The sequence below is a fragment of the Ictalurus furcatus genome, chromosome 9 (assembly GCF_023375685.1).
Source record: "Ictalurus furcatus strain D&B chromosome 9, Billie_1.0, whole genome shotgun sequence".
Lineage (NCBI taxonomy): Eukaryota > Metazoa > Chordata > Actinopteri > Siluriformes > Ictaluridae > Ictalurus > Ictalurus furcatus.
The window spans coordinates 24943034-24962590 of NC_071263.1; the positions used below are offsets into that span (position 1 = coordinate 24943034).

At 39.9% G+C, this 19557-nt stretch overlaps 1 protein-coding gene across 1 annotated transcript in view; it reads left to right on the top strand.

The window, feature by feature from the left end:
• The first annotated feature begins 6278 nt into the window (after window positions 1-6278).
• Window positions 6279-19557, top strand: part of asap3 (ArfGAP with SH3 domain, ankyrin repeat and PH domain 3) — a 54919-nt gene continuing 41640 nt past the window's right edge. The window contains exon 1 of the mRNA XM_053632746.1: window positions 6279-6934. Within this exon, the coding sequence (XP_053488721.1) occupies window positions 6809-6934 (126 nt within the window). The 5' untranslated portion in view covers window positions 6279-6808. The remainder of the gene's footprint in view (window positions 6935-19557) is intronic.

Below are 19557 nucleotides of genomic sequence, written 5' to 3' on the forward strand. Positions count from 1 at the left end.
GTGTGTATAGTGTGTCTTCATTTTAAATTGTATTCAAATTCTTTTGACCAAAGTGTCTCCAGGGCAGCCCTCGCAGCTTTTTACATTCAAATGTGGGAAAAAGAAAACCGATACACTGTTTACGTCTAAATAAAGAAGCGATGTGTGTGTGAGTGACAGTGAGAGTCTTCTTTAAAGGCTGAGCCTGGGGACTCATGCTCATTTTTTTTTCAACGCTGTCATGTTGCTGGAGTTTCATTACAGCTTATGAATGCTTGCCGTCATCTAATCTATACACACATTTGGCTTAAAGGACTCCTGAACATGCCAAAATGTTTTTAATGGCTTGAGAACATCTCAGCAGCCTTACCCATTAATCATTTCTATGAAAGGTCCTATGAATATACATGAATATAGTTTCATTTACTGCTCTTTGTAGTTTATTTTATATATATATATATATATATATATATATATATATATATATATATATATATATATATATATATATATATATATATATATATATATTCTTGCCATCAGTAATAGCTATCCAGCTGGCAAGGCTATCTGCTAGTAAACAAGCTCACATTAGAAACATTAGAATCTCTAAAGTGAGCACTATTATGTTCTCACTCAGATCTACTTTACAGTAGCCAATCCTGCCAAAATATCATGTTACCATAACGACCACCATTTTCAGCACATTAGCCACCCAGTTAAGAGAGAACTAATTCAGAAAGTACAACAGGTCAACAGTACAGGTTTTAAGAATGTCAAGCTGTCATGTTTCAAAAATAACCTTCCTAAAATGTTCTTGAAACCTGTGATATAATTACTGTTTGCTTACACAAAGAGCTTACAAACAAAAAAAAAAAAAAAATTCGCAGCAACTTTCTTTGTAGGATGGTTTATAAACTTATGTAAGAAAACCTGACAGAGTCTAGGAACCACAAGTTCTTTCAAACAAAACAATATACTCGCGTATAAATGCTAGCTAAGTCTACATTTTCCACATGATATATTATTATTGATTTGCGTATTTGAGCCGTCTTAGATTTTGTGACAGCACCCGACTGAAATCTAGCCCTTCATCAAAGATTCCTCGATAAGTCAAGGTTTTTTAGGTTATTGAAAGAGGAATTCCTGTATAGACTCTTCTGGGTTTTCTATATAGGGGCATACTATAGGATCTATGTATATTTTATATAGAGGAAAGTCTCTGTTTTAAATCAAATGCTACAAGCCTTCCCCCACTACAGCAACAGCTATATCAGTAACTGAGGTATTTCCCTATATATTAAAAGTAAAATATAAATAAAAATTAAAAAAAAAAGTCTGATAGCAATGACAGGAATGTATAGCTTAAGGAATTCCACTAAACAAGACTGGTTTTTAATGCTGCACTTCCCAGACTGCTAGTAAAATCATTGCTATATTTACACTGCTCAGTAGCTATCCATCCATCCGTCCATTTTCTGTACTGCTTATCCTACACACGGTCGCTGGGGAGCCTGGAGCCTATCCCAGGGGATTCGAGGCACAAGGCGGGGGACACCCTGGATGGGGTACCAACCCATCGCAGGGCACAATCACACACACATTCACACACTACGGACCTACAGTGCATGTCTTTGGACAGGAGGAGGAAACCCCCGGGAAAAAAAAAAAGTCATATTAGACACTTGGTCTCGTTAAGTAATTGTGTTTAAAAAGTTTATTTAATGGGTTGTTGGGTAGTTTTATCATCAAAGAAGTTCAAATGGAGAAAGGAAGGTGTGAGCTAGCCAGAAAAAGGCTAGATTTGATCTTTTAATGTCTTCTATTGAAAGGCTCTTTGATGCACAGGGCCTCTGTGTATGTGCCAGATTTCCCAGCCAAAACCCTAATCTCTACAACCATCATCTGTCCTAAAGCTGTTAGCCATTTTAAAATCCTGTTTTGAGTTCACTTAAAACCTGGCTGTCGTTCCTTACTTAGCTCATCTTACTATACTGCAACGTTTTACGGTAAATCTTGTCATTTTACCTGCTAACTGATGGCATTCCTCATGTGCTTTAGTCAACAGATTTTTTGGACCGTGAGGAGAAGAGTCATCTGTGTGCTGGGAAATGTGACGTCCCCTCACGCACTTTTACAGAAACCGATTTTTAGAGGCTTCGCCCTTGACGTGGATCATTGGACATACTCTGATCCAAAACCCGCCTCTGTCTACGCCTGGTTGGTCACAATGGAAGGTGGGGTTTGGGGGAGGTTGGAGTGTGAAAGCTGGAGAAAAGACAGAGGTTGAATAGGGCAGCTCACTTCCACTGTTATTCAAACAGTATATTCACACAAATCCCCCCCACACACTATATCTTCTTCCACACATGCTCTCTATAATGGCTCCAAGCTCTCTCTCTCTCTCTCTCTCTCTCTCTCTCACACACAAACACACACACACACTTTCGTTTCCTTTCACCCATTCTCTTTCACTCTTTGTGACACTTCGACCACACACACACACACACACACATACACACACACCTGTTCTCTTTTACTCTCTTTGTGTAATAGCTTCAGTAAATACACCATTCACTTTCTCTCTGTAGCACCTTCCCCATCAACAACGCTCAATCATTTACACAAAAAAAGCTGCAAAGGTTTCTGGGTGATTATCCATCACACCAACTATGGCTAATAATCTGTATTTATGAAGCACTTTTCCTTTTTTTTTTTTTTGACCAAAGTCTACAAAGTGTTTATGATAAAACACAAAACGAAACATTGCACTATGATTTATTAGGTCATTTAAGAATTAAATCTATGAAAATTGCTGCAAATCATGAAAGATATAGTAAAATAAAATACTTCACAACAACAAATAGACCAGGTCAGAACGAACACACACACACACACACACACACACACACACACATCATGGGTCAGTGTTTTATAACCCAGCCTGGGTTATAAACCACAGCGTACATTTTCCAAGCAGAGGAAGAAGGGAGGCCTCATGTCTTGTACAGAAAAAGAAAAAAGAGAGAGAGAGTTAGAAAGAGAGAGAAAACAGTCATAATTGCTTGCAGAACTCTTTTGGACAGAGTCAGAGCTCAGATACGTCCCATATGGTGTGTGTGTGTGTGTGTGTGTGTGTGTGTGTGTGTGTGTGTGTGTTTTTTCCACGGTCGCTTTGATTTAAAAGAACAGTCCCTGATTCTCGAACCTTCCATTTAAAACCCGTATTTGTGATTTATATGTTTTTGGTGGTTTGGATCAGGTAATGGATTATAATGTGGCAGAAATTCTGCTAGTGAGGTTGCTGATGTAGGGATTTATAGTGGTGTAGTATATTAGCTGTGTTAGTAAAGATGGTGGGAGGGCAGAGGCAGTTTACCGCGTGTAAAAACTAGAGCAGCCGTACTTGTCTCGCTCACCAAAATATAGTGAAAGTTACATAGTTCAGTAGTTGAGGTCCTGTGATGGTGACTGGAGGTTTGCAAATATGAGAGACACTACTGAAACCCTTAAAGTCACTCAACCTTGCTAAAAAATTTAAACGCTCACACTTTGCAATACTTTGGGTTGTGTTGTTAGGGAAAAATAATCCATCCCTCCATTCATTTTCCAAACCACTTATTCTACACAGGGTCACATGGAGCCTGGAGCCTATCCCAGGGACACCCTGGATGGGGGGCCAACCCATCGCAGGGTACGATCGGACACACATTCACACACTACGGACAATTTGTAAATGCCAATCAGCCTACAACACATGTCTTTGGACTGGTGGAGGAAACCGGAGTACCCGGAGGAAACCCCCGACGCACAGGGAGAACATGTAAACTCCGCACACACAGGGCAGGGGTGGGATTCGAACCCTCAAGCCTGAAGGTGCGAGGATAACACAGCACATCCTGAAGTGTTTTATTCCATTTACAGCACAGCAATTCGACAACAATTACAGTTGTGTATTTATTAAAGAACGGCATGTTGTACTTTTTGTCCATTTATAGTTACATTCAAAGTCTGTGAAGTTATTTTCTGTTAAAAGTTATATTATAGCAGCTATTAACAGCTGTAAAAACACAAATCAATATATATATTACCGTAAAAGGAAACTGGAAAGCCCTCTGTCCTGACTCCTAACATAAAACCTTACCATATCAACGATTAGAAATTCTTTTTTTTGTTAAATCACAACACATTATTATTATTATTATTATTATTATTATTATTATTAGATGGTGTGTTATTCCTATAGTGAATAAGGCAGTTGCTAAGGATTATTATAATCCACAAACCTCAACTTTAAAGAAATGATATACACTTTTATCCAGCTTTCACAAAATACACAGAATCAGTGGTACACCAAAACTAGACAAAAACATTAATACAGTATTGTTTATCATCCATGAAAATCTGTCTTTACCAGAATACATTAATCTGGACATCAATCTTGTAGAAAAATCTTGTATAATATAATAGCGCAAAGATGTATGTTGTTCCACTGAAGAATGAAATGGGGGCAGGGGAATGTGGTAAAACTTTGTTTTAAAATGCTACAGATCAAGTTTAACTGGTTGAAGACACTTGTAGAAGAATCATACCAGATGCTTTCAAATGACTTTTTCCAAGTTAAATATTCTAAGCTAATGGGATAACCGTCCTATCTGAGAAAATTAAGTCCTAATGATATTGTGATATGTCCTCATGGATGCTAGTTAACCACATTTTGTGTGTTGGCTAATTCTATGCTGGACCAATGTTGAAAAGTTATAAGGGCTGAATGTCAACCCAATTGGGGAATCAGTCACCTAACAAGCCTTTATTCTCCATAATACACTACGAAATAGTACCAAACAGTAATATTTTTCACCAACGTTCTCCACCAAACACTGCTGTGTAGTTGATGGTGATCCTTATGGCTGGGGACTGCTTTGGTGGCAACATGGCCACTACAAACAACAACTAACAAAGTTGGAGGTCTTCATGAGACCTGAAGTGATTTGATTCAGTATGTTGACACATTTCCTTTTGAAACAGAAAATTAGAGAAAAAAAATCATGTTGAACTGCTTGACACAGCAGCCAATAGTGCACCCCACTGCATCCAAACAAACTTAGCTTACTACATTTGGCAGACATCCTTATCCAGATTGACTTACTTAAATCTGACCAGCAGTTGAGAACTCAAGGGCCCAACAGTGGCAACTTGGTGGTCCTGGGATTTGAACTCATAACCTTCTAACCAAAAGTCCAATGTCTTAACCACTGAGCTACCACTGCCACAGCAGAGGTAGGAGTCGGGTGTGCCACGTAACGGGTGCACAGCTGTAGCACCACTGAGAGTGAGTACTATTAAAAATGGTCTGCACTTATATAGCGCTTTAATCCAAAGCGCTTTACACTGTGTCTCATACACCCATTCACACACACACCAGTGGTAGCAGAGCTGCCATACAAGGCGCTAACTTGTCATCAGGAGCAACTTGGGGTTCAGTGCCCAAGGACACTTCGGCATGTGGAGTCATGTGGGCCAGGAATCAAACCGCCAACCCTACGATTGGTGGACAACCCGCTCTACCACCTGACCCACAGCCGCCCAATTAGTACTACATTAGCACTAGCTAACTAAATATTAAGACCAATGACATTTTTCAACTGTGGAGGATTTGTTTCCACTGCCTTCACCCAAGAACTAGACACTGAGATGCCGTGTGTTTTTGGAGTCATGCTGTTCATGTTCGTGTGGTGGTGTACTAGATAAAGATGGAATAGCATTCTCGATCAATCCAAAGTAGCAAAACATTCCATTATTGCATTTGATAAAACTCTTTGTTGAAAGAAACTTGTACAAATTCCATTCCCTTCCAAATGAATAAACTGCAACCATTTTTTCCCCCTCAACCAAGGCTGGAAAATGGAATAATGTGTATGAAGACGGACAGCCAGAAACACACTGACGAACCACATTTCCTGCTAATGAGCTGCTACTGTAGCGCAAGACACGCTATACCTTATATGTAGCTACAACGGATATGAATTTAGCTTAGAGGGCATTTAATTGGACAAAGGCAGCATGAGTACAGAATGAGTCATCAGAAAAATTGCTTCAACCTTTACTTGGAAGTGTCCGACTTAAATGGAAATATCTCCAAAACTTTTTCCCCTTTAAAATAAATAAATAAATAAATGTTTTTCTAGATATACTGTCTTACTGGTGTCCACGACACTAAGGGACAGGTACAAAAAGCTCAGAGACACCCCTTTTTGTTATTCACGGATACTTTCCAAAGTATTCTGGTGAGGAAATTGGTTTTGCATTTTCATTGATTCTGCCTGTAATTTGCATTAGTCGTGCTTGTTTATTCTTGCCAAAGCTAACGCTCAGAAATTTCCTCAACACGGAGGTATGTATATACGGCACACAGCGGACAATAAGCTTTTTGTAGCCTCTGTAGTTTTCCGCGCGCTCTATTTAGCATGGACTACCCAAACATTCCCACGTGACGCTTCAACGATTAGCTCACGAGCACGCGCTGCTGCAGGAGAGGGTAAAGAAGAAAAAAAAAAAAATAGACAACACACACACACACAGACACAGACACAGAGCAGTCGGTGGAGGGAGAAAGAAATGAGGAGCGCACGCCTTTCCCTCTCAGTGCACTCTTACTTGCTGATATGTTTCCGTTTCTTCTTTGCACTGTGGAAATGTTTTCATGAGGATTTACACAGGGCTCGTTCGGGCGCGTGCTTGGTGTGTTTGATTTGATTGCTTAAAAAAAACAAAAACAAAAAAAAAAGTTCACTGAAGAAAGTTTGAATTCGTGGACATCGTGGCAGCCATGCCGGAGAAAGTAAGCATCTCAGACTTCGTCTCGTTGGCGAATGAGGACATCACGTCGCCATCCACGTCGTGTTTTCAGGCTAAAATGAGCGACTGTCGGAGCACAGTGACGGGCCTGGAGGAGGTGAGTGAGTGAGTGAGTGCGCGCGTGAGCGGCCCCAGTTCAAGGCGCGTGCGGGTTACCTGTGGCACCTGAAGCGCGAGCGGTCCATAACGAACAGTTTATTTCATAACAACACTCTCTAAGTTAGATTTGAAGCTAAAAACTAACAACCTTATCGTGTTGTGGGGGTAACTTTGTTTTAAAACAGGTTCGAAGTAGATTAGAATATGGCTAATTTTAGGGTTTTAACAAAGGGGAGCGTTTGTTTGTTTGTTTGTTTGTTTGTTTGTTTGTTACATAACAGAGCTAAATAGTAAAATAGCTAATCAATATTATAGCTGTTTCTTTTATCTTCCATCAAAAACCCCACATGTAGACATAGTGATTTTTACATAGACATAGTTTTATTATCCAGTTTTATACACTTATGTACAAGTGTCATCATGTTAAGCTGTAAAGAAGCATGTAGTATTATACCAAAAGTGAAACTTAACTCCATGTAATTTGTTTTTTGGTTATTTTTTGGGGGGGGGGGTTATTTTCTTCTTTTCATTTTGTTTTTAAATAGGTCACTATTATAAGATTTCTTTCTGATTCAGAAGACACATAATGCAGCATGTTGTTTAGTGTAACTAGTTGTGTAGTTGGAAAAATGATTTCATCATGTTTTCTTTGAGAAACCAATATAATGTTTGTATATTTCATTAAATCACTTTACACATTCGTCTGGATCTTAGAGGAAAGAATTTTGCATGCTGCAAAATGTGACTTTTAGTTGAGATGTTTAGATCACAACGTGTGTTTATGGTCAGCTAACTAGGTACAAGGAGCTATATTAAAAAAAATTAAATAAACAAAAGCTAGTGATGAATCAGAGTAGTGGTTTCTACATTCAATGAGGATGATATAATGGATGTTTACTGCGAATATTTGCATTCAGAACTGGGAGTATAGCTAGCACAGTGGTTTTCATAGTGGGGGCCGCCAGGGGGCGCCCGGGGGGCCTCAACAATTTAGTGTGAAAAATAGAAAACCTACACTTATTTATTTCTCACTCTCAGACACGCACACACACACACACAAAATCAATTCCCAATGTAATGTAATGGATGTAAGATGTAATTATTAATAATAAAAAAAAGGGGGATATATTCAGACGTCTGAATTTTTAATGTGTTTTAAAGACATCTTGCAAAAGGGGGGCCTCGGTCAAATTTTAATGCCATTTGGGGGGCCTTGCCCTGGAATAGTTTGGGAACCACTGGTCTCGCTTACTGAAGACCCACTAGTAACAACACGACACGGCGCGTAATAGATAAATAATCAACAAAGGGGTGGTGTGATATTTTATCAACCTGAGGTTGACTCTTTTCCAATAACAGTATGTCTTGTAGTATTTTCCTCCTTGTGTACTATAGCAAATAGCCGGTGATTACAATGTTTATTTCTTAAATAATGACACGATGTACTTTTGTTTGTCGCTACGTAACTGAACGTCAGCAAAAGAATACCGCCTGTAATTTTATGTCTTCAGTGAATAGAGGCGAGACCAGTCAGCGAGAGTTTACAGGAAAATACGTGGTAACACTCGTGTCTTATCGGCTCTCAATTCTGTTTTCAGTCTTTTACAGTAGGTCTATATTTAAGTAGAACCGATCTACAAAACTGATCCTGATCCACTCCGTCTTTCAGGTGTAAACATATCAACTGCTTTTAGGTTCTCTCTAGTGTGTGCAATGTATTGCACCCAGAAATCTTTACTTCTGAGGGGCCGTTTACACGACAACGTAAGAAACGTGTGTTTGTGAAAACGATGAAATCACGCGCACACGTATTACGTGTTCAGTCTGTAAGCATGCGCGTGGGTACTTCAGAACTAATGTTGGACTACAGGACTGTGTTTGTGCTGCTCAAGATTTTGAGTTTATGGACGCTTCTCCAGCAAAGTGTAGATTTACTGCATCACTACTACGACCAGCGGAGACGCATCTGTTACACACACCAAATTATTAACCCACATCTACGCCAACGAGGGGTACTCAAAATCTTATAATTAGGGGACTGTACCCCCTATAGTTTCTTTTAGTTTTCTTCTTCTTCTTCCTCACTGGGAGTCTATGGCAGCCCTATGGACCAAAAGTATGAAAATGATGAAATTTTTCACACTCATAGATATGACCATGAATAGTATCTGGACCAATTATGGAGTCTCTAGGACCAACTCTATAGCACCACCACTAGTTCAAAAATTCACTTTTACATTTCTTTTCTCTGGGACAAAGTGTTCATTCGATTACTCCGCTCATGGTGATCACAATCCATGTCTTACTTTAAGACTCCACCAATGACAGTAGTCACCATTTTTAAATGTATAGTATTCAGGTTTTTGGCTACTCCTCATTCAAATTTTGTTACAGAATTTTGATATTCATATTTGTTCAAGGGCGCACGGTGGCTTAGTGGTTAGTACGTTCGCCTCACGTTAGCCTGGGTTCGATTCCCACCGCTGCTCTGTGTGTACGGAGTTTGCATGTTCTCCCCGTGCTGCGGGGGTTTCCTCCGGGTACTCCGGTTTCCTCCCCCAGTCCAAAGACATGCATGGTAGGCTGATTGGCATGTCTAAAGTGTCCGTAGTGTATGAATGGTTGTGTGAATGTGTATGTGAGTGTGCCCTGCGATGGATTGGCACCCTGTCCAGGGTGTACCCCGCCTTGTGCCCGATGCTCCTTGGGATAGGCTCCAGGTTCCCCGTGACCCTGAGAAGGATAAGTGGTATAGAAGATGGATGGATATTTGTTCAAAGTTGTGGTCCAGTATCTGTTAACATTTTAACTAATGCTTTTGTGTGCTCATTGTCACCTAGGAAGCTCTCCTCAGCATCAAACAAAGGTGTATTCTCTATGTGTGGTGCACTGTGATAAGCGACAAGCTTCAGTTCTAAAGGTCTGGTTCCCAGTTCTTAAAAGTGTCTGTAATCTTGTCATTCGGTTCCTTTCTTTTGTGGCTCTGCATTGCACGAAACTTGCAACCTCTTGGCATACAAATAAGTACCTACCTTTTATTCATTGCGCTTGCTGCGCCTTTGGGGCTTGGCCCCATTAATTGCTGCTTGCAGCTATAATTATCTTTGTCATTGTCTGTTTTGGAGTATATCTACTCTTTTATGGCTAATAAATATAGAAAGCAGACTGACTGCAGGTCTCACTATTTAATGATGATGAGTGTTTATTTATCACATATACATTACCGCTCAGTGAAATTCTTTTCTTCGCATACCCCAGCTTGTTAGGAGGTTGGGGTCAGAGTGCAGGGTCAGCCATGATACAGCGCCCCCTGGAGCAGAGAGGGTTAAGGGCCTTACTCAAGGGCCCAACAGGGCCTAACGGAATTCTGACCTGGAGCACAAGAAAAGCTAAAAGATGCTGTTGAAGACAGAAAAATCCATTTCCACAATGGAAAAAAAAAAAACCTTTATGCACATTTCATGTACATTAAATTATATTACATTAGGAACGTCTCAGCATTTATTAACCAAGAAAAATAATCCAGATCTATGCTCGACATGTGAGTTTTCACAATTCTTTATGACGGTGAATAATTTTCCTAACTAAAAAGTCTTAACTATCGAGATTCGAAGTAACTGGAGACAGAACGTGTTTTTTTTTGTACTCCACGTAGATCATAAACCATTGAAATCGGTTGAGAAATATAAACGTTATTGTGCTTTTTATCCAGAAAAACCGCAGCTCCCCCGTTTACTTGTATTTGTTTATAGGGCGCTCTCACACGGATCAACATGGCGGACACGTTGACGTGAATGCGCGTGTGTGCAGGCGCGGAGCGTTTCTTTACGACGTGACATCGCCAACTACTGGCCTGGCATGCACAATACGGCGTTTTTGCAGATCCATGTGAGCGGGGATCGTTTTGACAACGTTGTCGTCTGTACGCGAAGCTTTTCCAAAAAACGCAAAGGAAAAAACTTTTCCCGTTTTTAGTACGTCGTTGTCGTGTAAACGTAACGCAATATTTAACCCAAGTTAAATACAGACCAACACTCATGTCCCGGTGTAATTGATGGTTTTACATGTATAATTACTGTCTTTCGATGTTTTAAACTTGATCACACCACCTGATACATAATTAAAGATTAGCTTTCACTTTTCACCACACCTCAGAAGAGAAACATGATATAACGTTTATATGCATAGAGTCAGTAATAAAAAATATATTTTATTTTGTCTTTTTTCTCATAACCGTTTATTCTTGGAGGGAGCACACTGTATGTGTAACTGAATGTGTCACTATACTCTGACTGTTTTTGCATTGTATATTTGATCCCTGGCTACATGAGCCAAGACTCCCCATGGGGCTGAAGGGGTGTGTGTGTGGATCTGTTAGGGATTATTTCAGTTCAGTCCCGCATTAATTCAGTTCCTGGTGGGGCAGTTGTGGAATGTGGGCTGAGATTACCTGGGCTGTATTGACTTAATGCACTCTGTGTGTGTGTGTGTGTGTGTGTGTGTGTGTGTGTGGATCTGAAGCATTCTCAAGGTTATGTTAAAAGGAGGGGAATATCTGGTGATTCTGGAGTGTGTGTGTGTGTGTGTGTGTGTGTGTAAGAAGGTCAGTTGTTGGCTGGCAATGAGAGGCCTGAAAGGCTGTTTAGGTTAGAGAGCAGAAGAGTTTGTTTTTGTTTAAATTCGATTAAAGCCTTGGAGCCTTTTGAGCCTCTCGGCAAAGGAAGTTTGGAAGAGCTATACACACATGTAGATACACACACACACGCGCACACACACGTGCAGCACGTCTTTGTCTATTATACAAATGTGCAAGTAATTCTTTGCACAAAATAATATAATTTGCAACACACATGGTATTTTTATATCATAGCGAATTGCATTCCATCTCTTACCATCCTGATCGAACAAACTGCGAACAAACAATGACTTCCCCCTCAATCCAACAGTAGTTTATTAGCTGAGACTGGATTGAGCTCTGAAATTTGCAGCGTTGCCTTTCCATTGAGCGATAAGAGGTTATGAGGCTGACATACTGTCGAAGTCATAAGTTTACATGCACTTTGCAGAAACTGCAAAATGTTCATTTCTAAAAAAAAAATTGCATTTTGCTTTTTATTTAGTTCTGCCCTGAATAAGCTTTTTCACATAACACGTTTACATATAGTTTACAAGACGCAATAATGACTGAGCTTGATTCTTAATACCGTGTGTCGTTACCTGGATGATCAGCGACTGTTTTTATGTTTTGTGAGAGTCGTTCATGAGTCTCTTGTTTGTTTCCTGAGCAGTTAAACTGCCCGCTGTTCTTCAGAAAAATCCTCCAGGTCCTGCACATTCTTTACTTTTCCAGCATCTTCTGCATATTTGAGCCTTTTCCAATGTCGTGATCCATCTTTTTACACTGAGGACGACTGAGGGACTCGTACACGACTGTTATAAAGGGTGCAAACATTCACTGATGCGGAGAAGAGAAGGCAATGCGATACATGTCGGGGGGGGGGGTGTAAACATTTGAACAGGATGATAGCAAGCTAGCTAACAATAAACAATTATTCACATAACTTTCTAACATCATGAATATTCACTTTCCAGGTAATAGCCTCTCTGTCAATTTCCAGTCAATAATCCGTCAATAATCCGTCGCCGCCTTCTACATTCACTTGCTTCGGGAGGCAAACAAAATCCCTCGAACCAAGCTAGTAACTGCTCAGTCTGAATCTTTTCTCATGGATGCTACGAGGGAGTTTTCAGCCACGTGAATGTAGTGAGGAAGCTTCGTCGCTTCAGTCGGTGAACTTTCAAACACCGCTTCTGTTAATGCGAGCGCTACAATGGTAACGCCGGAACGCACTGAATCGGTGGTGAGCGAGCGTTTCAGTAGCAGACGAAACGGTACGCTAAAATGGCACGGAATTGTCGCATGTTCATCTGTGGCAAAACTTAAAAGTTCTTTTTATTTGTAGCTAAATGTTCCAATTTTGCAGTGGTGGTGCACATATGTAGACACCTGACCATCACATCCATATGTATTGTTGAAGATCCCGTTTCAGATTGATTGATTGATTGATGATGATGAGTCTTTATTGATCACATATACACGCATATCCCACCCAGCATGTTAGGAAGTTGGTGTCAGAGTGCAGGGTCAGCCATGATGCAGTGCCCCCTGGAGCAAAGAGAGGGTTAAGGGCCTTGCTCAAGGGCCCAACAAGGGCAGCTTGAACCCCCCACCTTTCGATCAGTAACCCAGAGCCTTAACCACTAAGCCACCACTGCCCAATTTAGTCCCCCTTTGCTGTTATAATGACCTCCACTCTTCTGGGAAGGCTTTCCATTAGATTTTGGAGGATGGCCGTGGGGATTCGTGTTCATTCAGCCACAAGAGCGTTAAAGATATCAGGCAGTGATGTCGAGTGAGGAGGTCTGGAGTGCAGTCGGCCTTCCAGTTCATCCCAAAGATGTTCGGTGCAGGACACTCGAGTTCTTCTACTCCAACCTTGGCATACCATGTCTTCGTGGAGCTTGTTTTGTGCACAGGGGCGTCGTCATGCTGGGACAGGATTGGGTCTCTTCGTTCCAGTGAAGGGAAATTGTCAGGTTTCAGCCTATGAAGACATTTTATACAATTGTGTGCCTCCAGGTTTGTGGCAACAGTTTGGGGAGGAACCACATATGGGTGTGGTGGTCAGGTGTCCACATAGTTTTGGCCATATCGTGCACATTTTCATTGATTCTATTTAAAAACCATGGGGATGACAGAGTTTGTGTTCAGTAGTGTATTAATGTGTGTGTGTGTGTGGGGGGGGGGGGGTTAAGGGCAATAATCAATCGTAGACACATGCACTGCACTTTGACGTGTACACCAGTTAGACTGCTGTGTCTCTGTTACTGATTAGCGTAGCTTCAGATAAACCCTGATAAGCTTGTTTGGAAGAAGAGAGATGGAAAAAGATCCAAGGTTGACACTCAGGGCTGTAAACAGAAACGGATTCCTAGCAGTGCGTATTTTTTTTTTAAATATTTTTTATTTTTAATAGAATTTTTTTATAGCACAGTGAATGGGGTTGAGACTAAGCTGGGCTTCCTGTCTACTAAACCGTACACTAACGTATCTGATCCAGCGGATCATTCAGTTTAACCTACTTTCATTCGTAAGGCAAAATATAGGATGTGAAATTATACACACTGACAAATCTAAGCAGCGGTGAAGGAGTTAGGTACAATATTAACGCAAATCGGCGTGTTTTTGACGTGTGCCGTTCTAGAAAGCGTAAAGTTTGCAAAAACTCGAGACTGCATTCAACTCTGTCATTGACATAAACACCAACCAGACGCGTATGTTATAGGTGTACGTCTTAAAACATATTTTTATGCAGATTATGTTTGTGGTTTGACGGCAAAATTTGTATCACCATCATACCTGTGATGCCTGACCCCCCCCCCCCACCAACCACCAACCCCCAAGAAGTGTCACATCATTGGTCCAAGAAATGTATAGTACTTTAATTCTTTATAAAAATGGAGAAAATCACATGCTTCCATAAGTAAGAATGGGGGGAAAATATGCCAAAAAAATATGATGTCATGATGATAATTAAAGACTTGATTTATAGACTTGCTGTTTGGAGCGTGTCCGCTTTATAAAATTCTGCTATCTGTAATTGAGACTGTGACGTTCTAGACAGACAACTCCTACAGAGCTCATTTGTGTATGAACAAGTAGAGTGTGTTTACACCAATGGTACCAGTGTATCGTGGGTGGTTTTGTTTCTTTGCATGTAAACCTGCATGGCCAGATTGCTCCGTTCATACATCGACAAACACACCAGCTGGGACATGTTCATTTTCTCTTACACACACACACACACACACACACACACACACACACACACACACATTCTCTTTATTTACAACGTGCCAGTAGTCAGCTATTGGGATGAAAGTCCTGTTTTTTTTCCTTTTCTTACGACAAAAAGCTTGTATTTCTTATTGTTCTGTTCATTTCTGGTAGAGTACTATCTAGCATATTGATAAGAACATTAGTTATTTTATTGTTTTATTTCTGTTGCTTTAAACAGACGCACTATGAGTCAAAAGTTTGGACGCACCTGCTCATAGGTTTCTTCAATTTATTTTGTAGTGTTTTAGGATAATAATGAAGACATAAAGGCTTTTTTTTTTTAATGGTCGTGTTGAACAAACCAAAACTATTTTACGTTCTTTATTCCGAACATAGTTTTGATATGTTTAACACTTTTCATGGTTGTGTTGAATGTTCCTATGATGAACAATGCTCCCGATGAAGCTTTGAACGCTCCGTCGGCTTCATGAGGAGCTTCACCATGTCTACAGATAGTCCTCGCTCCTCGCTGCTTCTCTCAGGAGGCTTTCACACTGGCAGTTTAGTCCGGAACAGAGCACGGTTTGCCTGAAAAATGGGTAATGTGAACGCCGTCATGCGGACCAGGAGGCGCACCGCGGTACCGAACCCGAGACTAGCTGTAGGAGGTGGTCTGATTTGGGATGGACTGGAACTGTGCTGAGATGTGAACGCAACTTGTGCGTATGTATTTTAGACGACATATTCGTTTCCAACAACGCGCGGGTACCATGAGTGGTAGAGGAACACTGTGGGACACAGAAGAGGTCCACTGCTGCGCATTAGGGATGTCGATTTATACAAATTCCCATGACCGAACGTCATTTAAATTAATCATCGATTAATCGTTAAGCTTAAGATTCGTCTGCTACAGTGCAAAATTCGTCTACTACAAGATTCGTCTGCTACACAATTCGTCTGCCACACGATTCGTCTGCTACAAGATTCGTCTGCTACACAATTCGTCTGCCACACATTTCGTCTGCTACATGATTCGTCTACTACACAATTCGTCTACTGCTGTGCAAGATCCGTCTACTAAAAGATTCGTCTACTACAAGATCCGTCTACTAAAAGATTCGTCTACTACAAGATCCGTCTTCTACAGTGCAAGATTTGTTTACTACAAGATTCGTCTACTACAGTGCAGGATTCGTCTACTGCAAGGTTCGTCTACTACAGTGCAAGATTCGTCTACTACATGACTCGTCTACTACAGTGGCATGTAGCCACCGGCATGACATGGTGTGAAAATCCCACTGAAAACGGCACCTTCCTCACCCAAATGAAAAGAGGTTGTTTTTTTTTATTTTTTTTTTTTTAAAACTCTAAATAATAGGCTAGTAGGACTGTAAAATGAATCAATGTGAAGGAACAGTTGCACGATTCGGACCGCAGCAAACATGCCCAGTGTGAAAGCCATCTTAAATTCGACATGAAATCTACTTGTTTGGGGAAACATCTTAAATTTAAGTAAAAACTACCGCATTAAAAAACATTCAGAAATACATTTATACGTGGGGCAATAGGGTGGCACCTTGTGTAGCATTGCTCATTCAATCCTGAGCTTGAATCTGTGTGGTGTTTCCTCTTTGTTCTCAGTTTCTTACTAAAACATGCCAGTAGTTGAATTGGCTATGCTCAATTGTATTTCCAAGGTATTTTCTCGACTCATGCCCAGTGTTCCAGGAACTGACTCCAGATTCCACCACTTACTTCCAGTGCTTACTCAAGATGAATGAATTTATACATGCATGATTACCATCACTATTTCCAATTGTCTTAGATACCAATTTCAATCATAAGCCTTTTATCAAAATGCCAATTGATCATCCAGTCACAAGCAGTTCTGGCTAATATCAGATATTGGTTATCCAATCAGTAGCCTTCCTGCTTCAAAATGATCTAACTTTCCATATGGAGAGAAAGCATCTCTGTAAGTGAAAGGCATATGAGCGTTGACCTCTTCTCTTTAGCAAATATGAAGTGGTTGGTAGGAGTAAAGACTGGAGACACAAATCCAATAATATTTTGCAGTACTGCTGCCAGACTCTCTCTTTCTCTCTCTCTCTCTCTCTCTCTCTCTGTCTGAGAATATAATACAGACATGTGACTTGAATTAGAGCTGGAATTCTTTTCAGAGCTGCTGTTAGAAAATTAATCTACACCTTCTCACCAATCAGATTGGAGAATTCAACAGCACCGTGGTTTAAGGATCTGGAGGACACTGGACAAGCAGGGTCACATAATGAGTCCAAGAAATGTAAAGTACTTAATTACTCGCAAAAATAGAGAAAATCACATGCTTCTGTAAGTAAAAGTGAGGAAATATGGAAAACATTCAATACAATATACTATATTTGAATACTTTTCTTATATTTGAAGATTTAGATACTTGATTATTTAAAATTTTTTAAGCAATAAAGCGTTCTATGCTATCCTGTATAACTGTCAATAAAGCTATTAATATCTACTCCGATGTTCAGAGTTCTGCAGGGTGTCCAAACGTCTCCGTACACAGGGGAAATGAACACTATTTAGCGAAATGTCTTGCAAAACTTTTCATACTTTAGTTTATATTATATATATTTTTTCAGACAGCCTTTAAGAATGCTTTTACGGCAGATATCCTTATCTAGAGCAACTGACATTTATCTCATTTATACAACTGAGCTGAGGGTTAAGGGCCATGCTCCAGGGCCCAACAGTGGCTGCTTGGCAGTGCCTGGATTTGAACTCATGACCTTCTGATCGGTAGACCGACGTCGTTACCACTGAATTTTTGTCTTCTTTTTCACAAAAGAAGAACGTATTGAAATCATTCTCGCGGCTAGATCGGGAAGCTGTCGCAAGGTTGCGATGGACTTTAACAGGAAACATGGAATGCCCATCACACACGACACTGCTGCCAAACTTATTAACAAATTCAAAAAGACTGGAAGTGTTGCGGTGCGACCGAGAAGTGGACGTCCACGAACATCCACTGACGAAGGCACGACCGACGTGGTGCTGGCAAACATAGTCGCCTGTGTATGGAGACTCTTGGGACACCCTCTATATATATATATATATATATATATATATATATATATATATATATATATATATATATATATATATATATATTTTATATATATTTATATTATATATATATATAATATAAATATATATAAAAAATATATTTATATATATATATATATATATATAAATATATTTTTATATATATTTATATTATATATATATATATATATATATAATATAAATATATATAAAATATATATATATATATATATAAAATATATTTATTATACACCCTATATACAAGATTTCGATCTCTTATCCATAAGTTTCACTGCCTTGGTTACCTGTTGCTTTATTGCTGCTCATGTGAATGTAGTGTTTCTGTGTTTATGTGTTGTAACAGGTTAAATGAACGTTAAATGAGCGTTTATGCGTAACCTGACATCTCATTGGGTGTAACTTTTCTGACTCTCTCTCTCTCTCGCTCTACAAACCTGTTTTTGATTCATCTGTCTGTGTGAGATTGTACGTGTGTTTACCTGAGTCAGCAGACTCACCTGTCTACATTACCAGTATGTCCAGGACGAATTCAAGATGGTGAAGCTGTAGATTAAGGGTGTTTTCCTAAATGCTAGTGAGAAGTTCTTCTTTGAATTAGTTCTGAAAATTAATAGTCATTGAGAAAATGTTTTTTTTTTTTTTTTTGAGATCTCAATAACGTCACATTGAGACGCCACTAGAAAACATTGCACTGTTGTAGTCTGTTTAGTTAAAAACACTCAAGCTGAAAATAAGGCTTCTAGATACAAATGTTTGAGATATCATAGCTTATGTTAACCTTTAATTTATTCTACAACAGTGGAAACTTAGATCTGTAATACGGCAGCCTGTACAGTATGCACTATATGGCCAAAAGTATGTGGGGTCTGAATACGACACCAATATGTGGTTCTTCCCCAAACTGTTGGCACAAAGTTGGAAGCACAATGATTTGTATAAAATGTCTATTTATGCTGTAGCATTACAGTTTCCTTTCACTGGAACTAAGAGGCCCAAACATGTCCCAGCATAGCAACGCCCCTGTGCACAAAACAAGCTCCATGAAGACATGATTTGCCAAGTTTGGAGTGGAAGAACTCGAATGTTCAGCACAGAGCCCTGACCTCTACCCCACTGAACACCTTTGGGATGAACTGGAACACCGACTGCTCCCCAGGTCTCTTCACCTAACATCAGTAGCTGACCTCACTAATGCTCTTGTAGCTGTATGAACACACATCCTTCCAGCCACGCTCCAAAATCTAGTGGAAAACCTTCCCAGAAGAGTGGAGGGGGGATAAATCTGGAATGGGATCTTCAACAAGAACATATGGGTGTGATGGTCAGGTGTCTACAAACTTTTGGCCATATAGTGTATCTGTATAAATAGTCTCTCATCTCTCTGGTCTCGTATACATTTTTGTACAGTAGGTCTTTATTCTGGGCGACACATTTGGAGTCAATTATTGAATCACGCTAAAGGCGAACACTTGACACATTTCTGAATAATTGTTAAACATATGTTTGATTTGCATCAAGCTCAACAGCGAGGCGTTAATTTTAACCAGTGTACGTTCTGTACAGCGGTGCATATGGAAGGCAGGTGGTCTGCTTTGAATTCCAGATGTATATCTTGAATAGTAGGTTGTTTCAATAATAATTTTTTTTTTTTGCAAGTTCAC